Below are 18711 nucleotides of genomic sequence, written 5' to 3' on the forward strand. Positions count from 1 at the left end.
AGTACGGTGTAGGTTTTTTTGAAAACGATCAAATAGCCGAAAATCACGAAATAAACGCTTATTGATATAAATCAGAAATATCTACTGTATGTCTACATTTGGAGTACGGTGTAGGTTTTTTTGAAAACGATCAAATAGCCGAAAATCACGAAATAAACGATTATTGATATAATTCAGAAATATCTACTGTATGTCTACATTTGGAGTACGGTGTAGGTTTTTTTGAAAACGATCAAATAGCCGAAAATCATGAAATAAACCTATATTATTTAATATGAGAAATATCTACAACACGTGAATGTGAAACGGACACTATATAGGCTCCGCAAGAGTCGGCATTCAATCAGTCTGTCGTCAAGTGTACACACGTACGATTCTCCTCCGTCTTTATTATATTTGTTAAGTGTTTACAATTTTTCCAAGTCTTTATTATTTTTATAATAAACAATTTTTAAAAACATGGCTGGTTCAATTGAAGACAACGCTGCATTATACAAGAAGAAGACCTTTACGTATGTACCACCATCGCCACCGGCTGAACTCATCGAAACCACAAGCTACACGATCAACTTTACAGCACGCAAATTCATACTTGTCGGTGTCGATCCTACTGATAATTTTCAAGTCACCGTTCATTTATTAACACCATCGCGTCATGTTAAAATATCGCCGGATTTCCTGAGACGCATATTCTCTATGATGGGGCATATCTTATCATTTATATTAGATACGGTCCAGTACAAGCGCATCATATTTCTTGAGACGGAATTTCATAAAATATCCAGTATGGTGTATGGCGGAGAAAATGTGCTAGTAATAGAGTCAAAAACTCAGGACGGGTGCAGAGTACTGTTAAATCGGGAGGACTTTATTAAGCTTCAATATCTTGAATGTAGTATTTTCGAAAGTATTGTACGGAAAGAAGTAAACACTGCTCCATTAATTACAAGGCAGTTTGACGAATTTGCGATGTATCTACATGAGAAATCTGCTCACCTTAAATCACCACCGAAAAATTTAGAAGATATGTTAATATTCATTAAAAACGTACAAGACGATCGAACGGAGAAAATTTACCCAAACATGATCGGTCAAATACAAATGTATGCAACCGTACAACTAGCTGAAACTGTGTTACAACAGTTGACGCATGAGGTAATTCATAAATATAGTAGTACATGTAAAAAAATATTTAATACAATTTTAGTTACAGAATGGTCAAATGGATACACCAACGTCGCCAAGCTATTCGCCGGTCAGCAATATATTCAGCATACACGACGATTCATCTGCACGTGATGGATTTAATCAGCCTAAGGATGATATTTTAGCTAAGGTAATTTATATAAACATAGTTTTAAAAATAAAAACACAATATTTATTTTATATTTATTTTTCCCAGGCACTAGATCATATTGATGGACCTGCACGGACACCAGCCGAGATTCGCAACCCGCAGGCATACGAGGTAAACGATGGGCCTGATTTTTTCTACCAATTCAGGACGATATCACCACCACAACCTTACCCAACTTTCACCGAACATCCAGTGCCATCACACAAACGATCTCAGTCAACCTTCGCCAAGCATCCGACGCCAGTACGTGATGTTAAGCGACGTCTATTTTAATATTTGTATGACTAATTTATGTGAAAATAAAACAAGCGTGATACTTAAAAAAAAGTTTTTTATTTATTAAAATAATAGTAAGGTTTACAATAAGTATTTACAAGGTTCTTACTTCTCCATTAAATGGATTATAATTTATAATTTGGTCATGTAATATTAAGCAATATGCAGATGTTGAAGCTGGGAACGCTTCGTCTGCTTCTAGTTCAATCCTGAGGTCGACGGTTGATGTTTTCACGTTATCGTTCTGTCTGCTCATGTCAACAACTATAATTGGAGACAGATTTTTGAAATCTGCTCGATTCAACAGAGGTTTCACATCTTCATGTCCGTAGTAAGATTTCTGGAACTCGGCATACGTGCGATATAATGTCGCCATCTTATTCTTGGTAAAGTCACACTGAAAATCTTCATAGGGGAATACTTCTGCGTTTAAATAGACCTTTAGGTTTTTTATTTTACAATGGTCGAAACACGACATTGCTTTAGTCGGACTATTTTTCCTAGCGGTTTGAAAACCGATTATTACATACCTAGGTTTTTCTAATTTGTTGGATGTCTTCACTTTCCACGAATGCGAAGTGTTTTGAGGTAAAAATGGATATTCACACAGTTCCCACGATCTAAACGCACATGTCAGTGGTTTCTGACTATTGATTACTTTCAACAGTCTAATTTTTTCTCTGTCACTAACTCTCACTATAGGCATCCGCCACAATATTTTTGTTATGTTTATTTTAACGTCTTTTAGTTTAGGAGCGTCTGCGACAACTTCATTATTTTTAAACTGCTTGATGGCATTGATATCAATCGATGCTCTATTTAATATAAGTTGCTGATTACAGTTTATTAAAATTCGCTTATAATCTTCACAAAAACCAAACAAATCTTTAAGATTAATACATCCGTTAAAATGGTCGTTATCGATAAAATCTTTATTAGCAGTTTTAATGTCGCTATCCCAAGCAGCATTATGACGCGATGAAATATTTGTTTTATTATACGAGCAATATCCTTTTAATGTGGACGATATACCCGGATTGACGAGTTTCTGAATTTGAGTACCGTTTATTTCGTATTTCATTTCAGAGAAAAGAAATGCCAGTCCGTTGTTTATGAATCTAATCTCGTCAGTTATTTCCACAGGTTTGATTATTGTCCCCTCGATGTAAATATAACTCTCACATGGTAAAGTATAAGACTCTGTGTTATGCAGAGCAATACGCACCTCATCGTTATTGGAAAGAGCAGATGTTGAATACGGTAAAAAAGAATGATAGTCAATTTGAGTTATTTTACAATCGTCGGTGTATCCAGCCGTTACATCCAAATACAAATCGTCCATATTAAATAGCGTTCAGCGAGCGTAGAAAAGCCAAATTATCTGCTGTTAGACTATGATCAACTTGTTTACGTTTCGAATATTTCTTCTTCTTCGGAGTTGTTACCTTTCTACTGTTTTTAATACGACTGACAGGTTTTACATAATATGCAGTCCTATTTATATTACAAAATTTCAGACCCATCACAAGTCTTGAATTAATAATCGTATCGATACTGGCTCGCCTCGCAGATCGACCAACTCGTTGTCTTGATTTTTTAAAATTATACTCGCGTGCGTTATAGATGTAGAATTAATTGGGTAAAATACCAAATGTGTTGGAACCTCTATTATTTTATAACCTGGAGGTACATTCGGGTAAAACTCATGTATTGTATGGCACTGCTTACCGTTAACGAATGAACCCATAACCAGATTTGAGTCGATATATATACAGTTTGTTTTAGTAATATTGACCAACGCATCTGATACGTGATTGACATTAGCACCATACTTACGGTTTTTAAACCCCAATAACTGTCCTATACTATCAGACATGGAAAAATCTACAGTTTCGCTACAAAACATTGAGCATTTTAATGTAATATTATCTGCTCTCAACATGAATAAAGTATCTGAATTAGGTAATACACGTATTATTGCCGCTTCGATTTCCTTCAACTCATAAGATCCAGTGGGTATTGTATAGCTTCCGCTTGTACGCTTACCAGCGATATTATTTGTGATTCCTATTTTGCTGCATTTTTCGTTTACATTAGGTATAGAATTATTTGTTTGAAAACCCAGCAGACAGATTTTAGCATTTTTACTGACTTCTATAGGTGGAAAAAAGTCGCATGACAATTCACTCGAGTTGCCGGTTAACGTTATAGTGTACATGATAAAAATTGTAAGCACAAGTGACCACAGTTTGTTGTATTATATTTTTGATGTCTATCGTAATTATATTCGATACTGCACCCGTTGAAATATTTCTGTAATTCTAACGGAGGGGGTAAGTTTCCGTAGCTGTCAAAATATTTAACTTGTTTTCCGATTTTCTTATACGCTACCCAATGAGTACCTGTACCGATTTCAGTGTCTAAATTAACTACAGCCGACTCTTGATTTTTTAAACGTTGTGGCAACTTGTCTCTAGAAAATACGCCAATGAAATGAGGTATTTTCAACATGACAGCGTATTTTATAACTTCATAATCGAACAACGCTCTATCGGGTAACGTAACAATTAGTTTTTTGACCTAGACTTCTTCTTCTTCTTAACTGATCCGCCCTTGTATGGTGCTAGGTATAAACCTTTACCTTTTACGATTTTATAAGAACTACCCTTGTGAGGTGCTAGATATAAGCCTTTGCCTAAATGAATAGGAGTGTTTTTACCAGAATTTAATTCTTTCACGACTTTTACTATATTACCGACACCTCCGGTAAGTGCACCTAATGCAGATAAACCAGCAAAAATAGGTATTAATGGTAAAACACCGCCCTTTTTCGGTATCGGTATAATCCTTGGAGTTTTAGTCTTCTTGTTTTTAGATTTTTTAGATTTTTTCGCAGCTGACAGACATGTTTTTACTAATTTAGTTATATTTTTTTCGTTAATTTTATTTTTGATCGAATTTTTAGCAGCCAAAACCATTTGTTTAAATCCGCAACCAGCTCCAATCTTACGTTTGACCTTCATGGCTGTAGTGACCAGCCAAGACGCAGCTTTTTCCTTGATACCTGTGTTTTTAGATTTAAACACTTCCCAAGCTTGATTTTCTAATACTTCGTCCGCTCTGTGTCTATCGGTTAGTGAATTACTTTCTTCGTATGCGATATCGTGGGCTCTGGCCAACTCGTCAAGACGGTTTATTCCGCGTTCTCCACGCGCTAGTCTTTCTTTTAATTTGGTTCCGGGACCAGCAAATCTAAAAACAATTAATCACAAAATTTAAAACGGATTTATTAGTCATAATATATTGTAGCGACTTACCTATAACCAGGTAAATGTAATTCCACGGGTAAATGATTTATAACAGAGTTAATAAGACCGGAGCCTTTATTGTTGTTTCGCTTACGAACGTGAGACATCGTGTGACGCTATCGCTAACATAGCACCTATATTTATAGTGAAAAATTAAAAAAAAATGCGCTTTATCGAACAAGAGAAAAAACTCCGAATTTATAATATTGATTCTCCCGAGACAATTCAACAGAGACATGGTGAACTTTTCCCAAATACGATAAGGTCGTTGGTACTTGGGAGCTCTGGTTGTGGTAAAACCAATCTGATGTATTTTCTACTTGTCGATGAAAACGGTTTGCGATTTGAAAACGTTTACATATACTCCAAGACGCTGGAACAACCGAAATATAAATTACTGAAACGTATTATTGACGGTATTGATGGTATCAACATTTTTACCTTTTTCGAGAATGATAAAGTAATTCCACCCGAGAAAGTTTTACCGAACTCAATTTTTATCTTGGATGATGTTATTGGAGAACAACAAAATGTAATAAGAGATTATTTTTCTCGAGGTCGCCACAATAAAATTGATATATTTTATCTGGCTCAGAGTTATTCAAAAGTACCTAAACAGCTGATACGTGATAATGCAAATTTAATAGTATTGTTCAAACAAGATGAAACTAATTTAAAACATGTATATCAAGAGCACTGTTCAGGGGACATGACATATGTACAATTTAAAAATTTTTGTATGACATGTTGGAACCGTGAGATGTTTACATTTGTTGTTATTTGTAAAGATTGTGGGCGTGATAACGGACGTTATCGTTTTGGGTTTGATACTTATGTGCTTATATAAGGCGATACAATTAATAAATATTATCATTTAAAACGTAGTCATGACGGATGCAACTACTGTTCTAGATGAGCTTGTCAAAGCTAAGGAAAGTATTAAACGTAAATATATCGCATTAAAAACAGGCTCGGATAATGTTCAACAACTAATGACACAGACATTAAAACCAATAATCGATCCATTAACTAAAATATCGAATAAACCTCGTTTAAACAAAGAAAATATTAACGTCAGCTCGAAAAACTCATTTGCAGACGACTATCAACAGGAAATTGAAAATTGGCTACAGTCTACAGACTTGGATAAAATATACGGTCCGAAAAAACTTCCAAATGGCCATATTATATTGGGCGATAAAGAAGTAAAATTCATCGAAAACACTATACTTATTGACGACGGTACTGTTTATAACTTAACCTCAGGTCTTATTCAGACCTGATTTTTTGAAAAATCCGCTTGTTTATACCGATAACGATTTAGATGTGTATAAATCTATATTGGCACAGACATCAGCACATATAGCTATTGGAAGAAAAATAATAAAAAAGGGTGGCTTTAAATATACATCAATCATCAATAAATTATTTCCCTCGGGCAGTGGACTGTCTATGAAATTGCAGAAAAATAACTTAGTGTATTGGGACAATCCAAACGAGTTGGTCGATCGATTACGTCTACTTCTAGCGTCAAAGGCCGCTGGTAATACAGGCGTTTCAAACGAAATAATATCGATTTTCGAGGAATTACGTGAGGCCGGTCTAATAAAGCGAGTTCCAGATGTCTAAACGGGAAATCGCTAACGAACTTCATAAACCAGCAAGGAAAAATTTCACTAGGCGTCGAGTTAACGTCTATGGAAAAAATGATTTATGGCAAGCTGACTTGGTTGAAATGATACCATATTCAAAAGTAAATGGTGGTTACAAATACATCCTGGTTGTAATTGACTGTTTTACGAAATTTTCTTGGGCGAAACCGTTAAAGTCTAAGACAGGTAAAGAAGTTACTAGCGCGATGGCTACAATATTAGTCGAACGTTCACCAAAACTTTTACAACTCGATAACGGAAAAGAATTTTACAACACCACTTTTGACGCTTTGATGAGCAAGTATGGCATACACAAATATTCAACTTTCAGTATTCTAAAGGCTAGCATCGCAGAAAGGATGAATCGTACTTTGAAAGGGAGAATGTATAAGGAGTTTACTGCACGTGGCTCTCACGAATGGGTTTCAATTCTACCAAAGTTGCTCGACGAATACAATAATTCACCACACAGGACGATAGGAATGACACCAATACAAGCAGATTCCGACCCCGCCTCAGTGGTAATAAAACAGCGTAAAATTAATAATGAAAAAATTAAATTCAAAGTCGGTGATAAAGTTCGTATAAGCACACAGAAAGGCGTATTTACAAAAGGTTATTTACCAAACTGGTCTACGGAAATATTCGAGATTATCAAAATAAATAAAACATTGCCCGCTACTTATCAGTTGCAAGATTATATGAGTAACCCTATTGCCGGTTGTTTTTATTCTTCGGAAATAAGCAAGACCGATTTCCCAAACGAATATTTAATCGAGAAAATTATTCGCAAAAAGGGCGATCAAATGTACGTCAAGTGGCTAGGATTCGATAATATACATAATAGTTGGATAAATACACGTGATGTTAAAAAATAGTGTCAGTCGTTTTATAACTATGAACGTGTTTGGTAGTTCTCAGGTGAGTGACACTAGGAGAATTATTTCAGATATTCAGTCAAGTAACAAAACGATACTAAATGATACGAAACTCCAACAGAAAGAAATTGATACTTTGAAAAGTAATATTGTTAATCTACATGATAAGATACAATTGTTGGAAAATAATATACAAACAAGTAATAAGTCTTTATTAAATTGCGAAAATCGTATGTCGGAGCTATTTAATAACTGTGCTGAAACTAGTACAGCAATCGCTATCCAGGGGCTTGACGTGGCTCAATTAAAAGCTGAAGTAAATCGTATAACTGGAATATTTGATGAAAATTCATTACCGAATCATGGAACATATATTTCAGATTTAAACTCACGTTTAGAGATCATTGAAGGCAAAAAAATTAAGAAAACTTAATTTTATTTAATATACTTACTAATTAGTTGGTTAAATATATGAGAAATTGAAGTATAATTTCAGTCGACCTGTATACCCCATTGTGTGCGGTAGTCCTCTGTCAGTGATATAAATATTTACAATAATTTAATAAAACCTGTAATTATGTCGTCGGCTATCGTAGACATGCATTGCGTTCTTGGAACAAAAAATAAATATTTTATTAAAGAAATGTCTATAGTCGACACAGCAACGTGGGCAACTCAACATTGGATTTTTAAAAATTCAAAAACTATGCAAGACAACAAGAGTGAAAAAACTAACAAGTGGCTGGAACATAACTATCATAAACTAACTATAGAATATGGTGATGTTGAGTATGAAGAATTAAGTAGAATATTGAACTCATTAAAATTCACCTGCATTTATGTCAAAGGCGAACAGAAAAAACAGATGCTCGCAGAATTTATACCTCAAGTCGCAATAATCAACATCGAAGACCTTGGATGTCCACGTTTGGATCAAATATGCGATGAAGAAACCTTACCTTGCTGTATTTTTCATATGGAATTTAATCCAAAACAATGTACATTCTATAAAGTATTTGCTATAAGGAAATGGTTTATAAATAATTCTTAAAGATTTTTGTATACATTTTATTTAATAAACATAATAATATTTTAACATTGTTTTTTATTTTATTTATACATTTATAAGATTTTTTAATTAAATATATTGGCAAAAACATGGTTATACCTTAAACAATTATACAGGAAAAAAAAAATATTACAAGAAAACATTGTAAACTATCTTACATATCTAGCAAAAGCATACTGATACGGTATAGAGTATTTACAAATTATACAATATAAAAATTATACATTTACATACAAAGTATACATTATAAAGGTGTTAATACTACAAATTTATACACTAATCTAATATTTTACAAAAATATTTACAAATTACACAATAATCTATTATCAAGTATTTACATTATATAACAATTAATAGGATAATATTTACAAGTTATTTACAATAATCAATATATAACAAAACAATAAAACTATATAACAAAAAAATAAGTAAAGTTTCTGAAATAAAACTATTTAGTTGTGTAACAAAGAAGCTCCCTCATAAACTCTTTATCCAGTTTACTCAATCGTCGCCCTCTGTCATCTACCTCATAGTGCCACGAGTTCAGGCCATTCATCCTCGGGTTCATCTTCCCTATAAAATATAAAAGTAAAATCATTACAATAATTTAAAAATATATAAATGTATTAACTCACTCTATACTATAATGTCCATGTGCTAATGTATGTATTTTATCCTCTAGCACCACCCTCTTGTCATCATAGCTGTTATACGTTAATTTCTTTGTTTTTATCGTCATCAGTTGGTGGTTGAATGATCTTATCGACACATTCTCTGTATATAATTCCAATCCATCTTCTTCAAACAAACACTTCCTATGATCTTCAAGAGTCATGTGGTTTTTAACCACATGACCTCTTATCCCCTTCGCTTTGATTTTTTCACCACCAACTCTTTCCTCCGGTCCGGCATACACATTGAAAGCATATGACTTGGCTCTCAATCCACAGAATTCAGTAATTATATCACCATCCACTTCATCAGAAAAGTATCCTGGGGACTTCTTTCTTTCTATCACATAGCACGGATGGTCACTGGGTAGGTTACCAGTATCCATCCGGTCCAACAAGCTACTGTTAGCCGCCAAGTCTTTGTAGAAGTCATCCGTTTGAATGTGATACACTAGTGAATCTAGAAAAAGAATGATATTAAATTAATATAATATATACATGAGATTATTTTAATTATATTTACCTGTGTCAGTATACATAAGAGTTAATCTAGGGCCATAGTGTTTCTTCATTACATTGTAATGATAGTCATACATCATTGTTTTTGATATGTCTAGTACTGCAAATCCTGAAAAATAATAAAATGTGTTAATAGATGTATGATAAAAGTGGTAAAAAGTATATTTACCAATATATATAGGTTTATCGAATCTAATAATTGTATTCTCTAAAGCGACAGCGTTTAGGTTTTCATTATAATTGGTACAGTGTTTGAATGTACACTTGTTAATCAGTTTCTGCAACCTCCTCTCACACGACACCAACTCCATCTTCATCTCTTTCCTCTTCGATTGCATTGTTTTACCTGTAAAAATAAAAATATTAATAAAAATATAATAAATAGTATAAAGTAACATACCAAATACAGCATTGTTCATCAGCTTAAAAAAGTCTTTCTCAAAATCGTTCTTAGCCTTCTTCCTCATCTCTGTGTTTAACTTAATATATTTAGCCAACCAATCCGACTGGCTAAACTGAATAACTCTGTGTACCTATAAAAAATAAGAGAAATGTTAAAAATCTGCTTAAAATCTTATAAAATATAAATATTTACTTTTTCAACTATCAAACCATTCTTAATGGCCTGCTGTAGGTTCCTATAATGTATGATGTAATTCTCCTTTTTCTCAAATGTCGCCATCAACTTCCTCACCTTCGACCCTCGAGGCACGCTGTTTTGCGGCAGGAAAGGCAGGTCGTTATGCTTATCATGTAATTTTTGTGGGTATGTTACATCCACCTCATACACTCGCCCTATGGGTGATGTGTCGTTCAAATCATCAAGTCCGTTTAATGTAGGTTCGATCCAGTTGAACCCACCGTACGGCATGTATTGGGACATTGCCCACCCGTACAAGTTGTTACCTATAAAAAAACTTAATAAGTATGAAAATATTATTAAGTTTTGAAAAAATATACTTACAGTCCTGATACACTATCCACGATTTCTCTTTTGTCTCATCATACCCCGGGGTCTTTGCATTATTCGCCTTCGCATATCGTTTGCTCGCTTGAACCAATCCACCACGTATACCTATAAAAATAAATAAGATTATTATATATTATATACACATTTAAAAATAATATACTAACCATTCTCGAACATCAACAACATGTCGTAATCGTCCAGCAACTGCAGCTTTTGCCCCGTGAACTTAAGCATCGCATCGAAACTAAGTCCAGGGGCGGTGAAATAATGGGCGGCGTCCAGGTTGTATGCCCTCATGCACACGTCGCGGAAGTTTTCGAACACATCAGCCAACAGCAATACATCGATTTTGAGATACAGGTCTGAATACTCGCCCAACGTCGTACAGCCAAAGTGGTCCCAAACCAACTTCGCGTGCTCAAAGTCTTCCTCCTTAATCCCGGTCTCTGTCAACGTACTATAAAATTCTCTCTTCCTCGGTAACCTCGTCTCCTCCAGCCGCTCCCAACTATCTGTGTACTCGTACGGGTACACCCCCTTACGAGTCACGAGCGGCATATCTCCGGCGACAAAATGTTTGGCTGTCTCACGGAAGTTCTCATGTTCGGGTGTAACTAAATTTTCGGCCGGGGACGACAGACTCGACGCCATGAACCGGAACGTGTCGATAAACCGAACAGTGAAGGTACTACTTATATATTTCGAGAAAGATATAAATTTCTCCTCACTGTTCGGTATAACGTTGATCGCCTGTGTATCATACCCAAGTTCAGTGATTATGAAGTGCGAGTCGTAGTTTGAGAGATTATGAAAAAAGACAGGGACAAATTTAGGCTGTTGTAACTCTAAATTACACCTAGAGCACAAGGTCTGCCTAAATTTACCCGTTAAATGATCATGATCCCTAACCTTACCGCCCCCGGCTAATATGCATTTGCATAAGTTACACGCATTACACTCTTTATGTGTTTTTTCTTCGTCCTCAGTCATGGTTATAGGTATATTCGTCTTCATCAGACCTTCAATTTTCCGGGCCACATCAACTATCGTCTCCACAAAATGTCTCGCCACGTCTGTCCTGTTTTCGCTCCCTCTATGTTTTACCGGCCCCGCCGGTATCTCGTGTTGAACCAATAATTCCGCCGGTACGTCATCGCTCGCCTTCACAAAAAATGTATAACTCATCGGCTCATGATTTTGAATAATTGTTGTGTTCCCCCCTTTTTTCTCCTCCGCCTTCGTCAAGATCGCCTCGAAATCCGCGTAAATGACAAACGGGTGCCTAACCGTGTTTTTCCACGCCCTGAATTCAACACAATCACCCTCCTTCGGCATCTCCGGTAAAATTGGCTTGTGCGCCCCACAAATCAATTTATGTTGGTCCAGGGCCTCCTGTCCGCTCAACTTGTATTTATGCCGCCTGTCATCGAATGATGTGAAACACCTCTTGCAAAACACTACTCCCCCATTGTGTCTCGTTTTCTGCGCACGTATGAGCCGTGAAAAATTCGAAATGTAAACATAGTGCGAGTTATTTTCGCCGTCCGTCACCAACAACAGGTCGAAATGATCCTTTTTTTCTTCGTCGACCACACGTAACGGATACACTTCGTACGTTGGGTACTTACGGGGTGCCTGGAATTTTTTGTCGAGGCCGTATACATTTATAGAGACGTTATTATTATTTTTTTCAAATTTGGTGATGTCTGATAGTGGTGTCGGGAACGATATACCGTTAAAATTATAATTTTTCTCATGCTTTTTATAATTTTCTCCGACACAATATTTATATCTATCAGATAAATTTTCGGCTACAAGCCTCGCCAAAATCGCCCACTTGAAGCACTCCTGATCCGTGTTTTGTGGGTTGATGGTCCCCCGTTTTCTATCTATATATTCGGGTAGTTGAATATACGACGAGCCGCCCATCGGTGTATATTTATACACGGCCAACAACAGCCCATCGATCGACTCCAGTGTAAATCCACTACCCCTCCCGATGTAATCATCTTTCTCCTGAACCAACTTCATATACGCTCTCTCTACAATAGTTCTTATATCGCTGTCAGGGTAAATTTCTGTCGCCACTGTTTTAAATGCCCGGTTCTCCGACGAATTGGGGACGTTGGGCCGGTTGTACGTAGCTTCGAGCTTCAGGTTGAATTTAATAGTATGTTTTTGTACGGAGGTCTTTAATAAAATGACTAGTTCAGGCATGAGGGGTCGGATAAAGTCGGAATAAATCGTTGTATTGCCGATATTTTTAGCATAGTACCAAACTATTTTTCTATTTGCGGACGACAAAATTTCTACAAACCCTGGAGCCTTAACGAGATTCAACCTAACCCTTTTAACGTTAGCAGCCGAGGCGGTATTGGCCGTAGAAACGCGTTTACCGTTGACGGTAACGGTGTAAGAATCTTTAAAAATAAAAAAAACCTAATATTAATATCTAATAAAATTAATACCGTATCTATTAGAAATCTAATTAACCTCACGAATCTTAAAAAATAGAAAAAAAATCTACTGATATAACTACAAAGTTATAAAAATGTTGATATATAATAAAAATCGCGTTGAAAAAATTAAATCTACCAAACGATCTGACAACCGGTGCAATGCCGGAATACTCCAACTATTACCCCATAGGATGCGACGAGTGAATTGATCGATACAATGCCGGAATACTCCAACTATTATACCATTGATCGCTTCACAGACCACTTGATAAGTTTAAAATAAAAATATAGAATTTATATTTAAAATTTATAATAAATCTAAGTAATTGATTAAGTGTTGTACGATAATTTTCTGAATTTTAAAAATCTGTTGAAAAAATTAAATCTATCAAACGATCTGACAACCGGTGCAATGCCGGAATACTCCAACTATTACCCCATAGGATGCGACGAGTGAATTGATCGATACAATGCCGGAATACTCCAACTATTATACCATTAATCGCTTCACAGACCACTTGATAAGTTTAAAATAAAAATATAGAATTTATATTTAAAATTTATAATAAATCTAAGTAATTGATTAAGTGTTGTACGATAATTTTCTGAATTTTAAAAATCTGTTGAAAAAATTAAATCTATCAAACGATCTGACAACCGGTGCAATGCCGGAATACTCCAACTATTACCCCATAGGATGCGACGAGTGAATTGATCGATACAATGCCGGAATACTCCAACTATTATACCATTGATTATTATATCCTATTATACCCTTCACAGACCACTTGATAAGTTTAAAATAAAAAATATAGAATTTATATTTAAAATTTATAATAAATCTAAGTAATTGATTAAGTGTTGTACGATAATTTGCTGAATTTTAAAAATCTATTTTACGATAATTATTTATTGTCCAAATATCCATTTAGTAAAAGCTACACTTTTTTTTCGGTTTGTCATTTTATAAGCTTCGACGTAAAGTTTTGGTTCAGAGTAATAACGTTGAGATCTAAGTACCCTTGTAAATAGTACATCGTTTTGGTCTACTGAATTTCCACAAATATTGACAATATCATCTTCGAGCACTAAATATTCCCTGTATAAACCTATAACAAATAAAAATATAATTTATAATTATTTATAATAATAGCTACACAACCGCGACATTAATGACATTAACCTTTACCTTTTTTATAAATATATGTGTGTACTAAAAAAATTTCATTTTCGAAAATGAATTGATATACCGGATACATTTTTTCAAATCGAAAATGTGTATAGTGAAACAAACTAGAGACCAAAGACGTACTGAATACGTTTTATTTTCAACAAGTGTGTTTATATAACAATATAACAATAAAGAAGGAAACGGGTATTATTCTCAGCGCACCAATGAAAAACATATTTCTCCTTTTTTTTTTTAAGTTTCAATCGACTAGGCGGTACTTATTTGTAGTGCATTCAAGACAGCTGGTAATTACTTACAATAACATGTTATATGATAGTACATATTATTATATATAAATTATTGTTATGTCCTGCATTTTCTTTTTCAACAACAATAACATTATAATAACGTTAAATAGTAAATTTTGAATAAAGTATCTAGTTTTTTTGTGTGTATTAAATTATAATTCTGTAACATTACAGTAACGTACTTATTATATTTTGATAAATATATTGATTTTATAATAATTTGTGTGTAATATTTTATCTTTCTGTCTGTGTATATGAAATAATGCTTAAATTTTCGACTTGAAAATGAAATGAGAAATATTGAATTAGAAATTGAGTTTTGTACATAGGAGTAGTGTACGCACAAAATGCACAAAAAAATAAATAATGTATAGAAATTATTAGCTGTGAGCATAGGTATTATAAATGAAATAGAAAAAAACCAATATCTAATCAGAGACAGCAGTAACGAAATTGAAATAAGTTATACATTATGTAAAGTGTAGTGTTTATGGTAAGTATGTAGTATAAAGTAAGTGTAACATGAGCGAGTAAGTTAATTGTAAGTTAGTGATTAGTTAAAAATGAGTTGTGACAATGCAAATAGTGTACCTAGTGTATAACACCAACGTTTTGTCATACATTGAAGCGTAATGACGCTAGTATATGTAATTGCTGACCAACAATTATTGGGATAGAGAACCAGCACTTGACATCAATCAGAAACTTATGTAGCATAGTATATATTAAAAAGCAGTGTATGTAAAGAATTTTCCGTGTACCTACCAAGTATATGAATACTTTTAAGAGAAATTAATCTGTATCCGTAACTGAAAATGAACAAAATAAAATTAACTTTTAATTTGTGACTGAACATTGTTAATATATTTAGGAAATAATGTGTTGTGATTGCGAATAAGAATTTATCTTTTTCTAGTTACTTATTAAAGTAAGTATTTGTAACTAATTGAAAATGTATGAATGCAAACAAAGTAAAAAATACACAACCAAAATGTATACCTAGTTTAAGTAGGCAGGTAAATCTACACTGTGATAAGGTTAATCAAATAGTGTAATTAATTATAACAATTGGTAATTGGAATAATGACATGCGTACTTGCTAGCCGATTTTGAGAAACTAAATGTCAATGTGAACATGATTTGTCTATAGTGTAGTGTAATGCAAATGTGAATTGTTCAGTAAAATTAATTAAATATATTACCTACTCAAAAGCCTGTGCGAATGGATTGATGTCCCGTAACAGCCCGTCTAAGTCTTCGAGTACACTTGGCAATAGACGGTGTGCGGCAGGCAGTAATTGCTGCTGGTCCCTACGAATCCGGTTTGCCTCGCCGGATTCGACGAAATACAGCTGGCAGAATCTGCGTTGGATAGGATCGTTCCCGATCAAGTCATTACTTATTGTCCAATATCCCTGCCCATGAACAGTGAACACATTCGGTCCCCGACCTGGCAAGCGCCGTGTGTTTGAGGTCGGTGGAGAAAGCAGCAAATGCCAAAGTGTTGTTATACCGGCGGATGTTATTTCGGTAGTGTCTACCTTCTACCGAATCTTCAACCAACAACCTCTGTAGTAAATGCAGTGCAGGTGTCAACACACGCGGTCCTGAAACGGCCATCAGACCGTTATTGCAGCATGTAGAAAAATGATTCGGGCTTGTTTCCTCGCACTTAAAGTGGCGGGCCCTACAATACTCCTGTCCACATTTCCGTCGGCGACAAAATGCATTCTCACTCTCCTTGGAAGCAACTGAGGATCTCTGCCGGGAGCGTTTTCTCCAGCCCACACTTCTCGCATTGTTCTGTAACAAAGTAACACGGTTTTCTGATTTATTTTACAAAATTGAAATCGATTAATCCTTGTGTAGGTACATGTTTGTAGCGCATACATTGGTGTATTGTTGATGTTCTCAGAAGTGTCAACAACAGAGTCTTATTTAATTGATGCTCACACATAATGTCAACAAAAGTAATGTGGTGGTGTAAAAAAATGAAAAAGAGTAGCATAATGCAAAATGTATTACAATGTAGAATACAAAGTGTTTTGTTTAAATACACTGAGTTGAAGTGTATTTAAGTACATAAGAAACACAAACAAAAGTAATCCGTAGAATTCATTACTCTAACTCTAGGCACGTGTGTTAGTGTTCAATTGAAATGAAATGAGAAATATTGAATTAGAAGTTGAGTTTTGTACATAGGAGTAGTGTACGCACAAAATGCACAAAAAAATAAATAATGTATAGAAATTATTAGCTGTGAGCATAGGTATTATAAATGAAATAGAAAAAAACCAATATCTAATCAGAGACAGCAGTAACGAAATTGAAATAAGTTATACATTATGTAAAGTGTAGTGTCTATGGTAAGTATGTAGTATAAAGTAAGTGTAACATGAGCGAGTAAGTTAATTGTAAGTTAGTGATTAGTAAAAAATGAGTTGTGACAATGCAAATAGTGTACCTAGTGTATAACACCAACGTTTTGTCATACATTGAAGCGTAATATCAAAATTTATTTTACCGTTGGATTTTTCGATATCCGAAGCTGTGGCAAAAATGGCAAACATAAAAATATATTCTAAACCGCATAAACGTGACGTAAAAGGAGCAGAAATACGGTTTTCAATACCCGTACTATGTCGACTAAACAAACGGTCGGTTGTAAATTATGTTTATAACGTAGTCGACAGTGCGGATAAAATTTTAGAATTTATTTCAAAATGTTGCGGACACACAGCTAAACACATAAACACTTCGGCCAAACAACTTCAAACGTATGCAAAACTCACAGACGTACGTACGACACAAAATACAGAATTTGCCGCAGAATTTATGTTTGCAGTTATACCGATGTTTTCGGTTTATATGTTGGACGATCAAGTGATAGTCGGTCGTTGTTTTGCCGAGACAATGTTTTGTTTGAGTAACGCCGAGAGAAAAGCTGCGACAGAAACACAACCCACGAATGAAAATCCAAGAGCTTTTGAGGAATTGAACAAATATTATTCGGCTATAGAAAAAACTCTATAAAACATTGTTTATATATATATATACGTTTGTAACACACACACACACACACACACACACAAATACAATGATGAAAATTAAAAAAAAATTGATTTTGAAGCAATATAGTAATATAGTATCGTAAAAAAAAAATTGTACGTTTTTTCTGATAAGCTAATTATTTAAATTTGTCAAATAAACGTGATAAAAAAAATATGGCAAATTCTGTAACGCCCGGTGGTCAACTTTTGTTAACCGACGAACCTTGTATAAGAATACCTTATGTTTTAGGTATAGTCGTAGGTATAATTGTGGTTTTTGTTTTAATCATTTGGATAATGATGAGAGTAAAATCAGCAATATACGTATTGAATAATGTACCCGAAAAGAAAGAAGAAGAAAAAGAAGAGAAAAAATCATCAGAGATACCAAAAGCATAATCAACACATCATTACAACTCAATATTGTAAAATATAAAATTTTTTTATTAAATAAATTGTATATACGTATTATAACATTATATATTTTTAAATTTTATACTAAATAGTTAAACATTTTTGTTCAACATTTAATAAAAATCATTTTTTTATTTTAATAAAATATTTTACAAAAACAAAAAAAAAATAAACAATATTTAATTAAATTATGAATACGACAGATATTATATTATGTATTTTATCAAAACATGATAAATGACGACATTTTAATATTAAAAAAAAATACAATACCGGAATTGCCGGTGTTAAAAGTTAACGTTATTCAAATGCGCACAATTTACAAGTAAATCGTTTTTCTTTTAAACATTTATTCATATTTAAATCATTAGGTATGCATGATAGTCCTACCCAACGACAACACCGATAACAATGTAACCATTCGGTTTTTACGTGATTATCATATAAATTACTACAATATAAACACATATATAACAACGCGTTTGAATTTTTAATAATTAATTGTTTTAAAAAAATCCTGTATTCCGAAGGATTAAATTCGTCGTTAATCGTAACTATTTTTGAATCCGATTCTATTTGTTTCAAACGAACAATCATCATTTGTACATA

General features: G+C 34.0%; 3 protein-coding genes across 3 annotated transcripts; 1 reads left to right on the top strand and 2 right to left on the bottom strand.

Moving 5' to 3' along the window:
* The first annotated feature begins 312 nt into the window (after positions 1-312).
* On the top strand, positions 313-1665 carry LOC132937300 (uncharacterized). Its single transcript, XM_061004131.1, has 2 exons — positions 313-1155; positions 1208-1665. Exons 1-2 carry the CDS (start codon positions 460-462, stop codon positions 1628-1630), a joined length of 1119 nt encoding a protein of 372 aa, XP_060860114.1. The 5' UTR covers positions 313-459; the 3' UTR covers positions 1631-1665.
* Positions 1666-8677: 7012 nt separating this feature from the next.
* LOC132935292 (uncharacterized) lies at positions 8678-11184 on the bottom strand. The gene is made up of 8 exons (XM_061001785.1): positions 10865-11184; positions 10695-10805; positions 10326-10636; positions 10131-10263; positions 9900-10076; positions 9735-9839; positions 9176-9671; positions 8678-9113 (listed from the first exon to the last, which is right to left on the bottom strand). The coding sequence occupies exons 1-8, from the start codon at positions 10995-10997 to the stop codon at positions 9068-9070; spliced, it is 1512 nt and encodes a 503-aa protein (XP_060857768.1). The 5' UTR covers positions 10998-11184; the 3' UTR covers positions 8678-9067.
* Positions 11026-16437, bottom strand: LOC132947544 (uncharacterized). The gene is made up of 4 exons (XM_061017851.1): positions 16335-16437; positions 14180-14268; positions 11110-13139; positions 11026-11062 (listed from the first exon to the last, which is right to left on the bottom strand). The coding sequence occupies exons 1-4, from the start codon at positions 16435-16437 to the stop codon at positions 11026-11028; spliced, it is 2259 nt and encodes a 752-aa protein (XP_060873834.1).
* Between the last annotated feature and the right edge of the window lie 2274 nt (positions 16438-18711).

The sequence above is a fragment of the Metopolophium dirhodum genome, chromosome 1 (assembly GCF_019925205.1).
Source record: "Metopolophium dirhodum isolate CAU chromosome 1, ASM1992520v1, whole genome shotgun sequence".
In the NCBI taxonomy this organism is placed as follows: Eukaryota; Metazoa; Arthropoda; class Insecta; order Hemiptera; family Aphididae; genus Metopolophium; species Metopolophium dirhodum.

Bases quoted from the DNA above. Each gene is read 5' to 3' on its own strand.
- LOC132937300 (XM_061004131.1), top strand. From the start codon at position 460: ATGGCTGGTTCAATTGAAGACAACGCTGCATTATACAAGAAGAAGACC. The intron at 1,156-1,207 runs GTAATTCATAAA...ATACAATTTTAG, and splicing joins TACAACAGTTGACGCATGAG to TTACAGAATGGTCAAATGGA.
- LOC132935292 (XM_061001785.1), bottom strand. From the start codon at position 10,997: ATGAGGGCATACAACCTGGACGCCGCCCATTATTTCACCGCCCCTGGA. The intron at 10,806-10,864 runs GTTAGTATATTA...TTATTTTTATAG, and splicing joins GTTGTTGATGTTCGAGAATG to GTATACGTGGTGGATTGGTT. The intron at 10,264-10,325 runs GTAAATATTTAT...TATTTTTTATAG, and splicing joins ATGGTTTGATAGTTGAAAAA to GTACACAGAGTTATTCAGTT.
- LOC132947544 (XM_061017851.1), bottom strand. From the start codon at position 16,437: ATGCGAGAAGTGTGGGCTGGAGAAAACGCTCCCGGCAGAGATCCTCAG. The intron at 14,269-16,334 runs GTATTGTAGGGC...TATTTGTTATAG, and splicing joins CGACGGAAATGTGGACAGGA to GTTTATACAGGGAATATTTA. The intron at 13,140-14,179 runs GTACTTAGATCT...TATTAATATTAG, and splicing joins ACGATGTACTATTTACAAGG to GTTTTTTTTATTTTTAAAGA.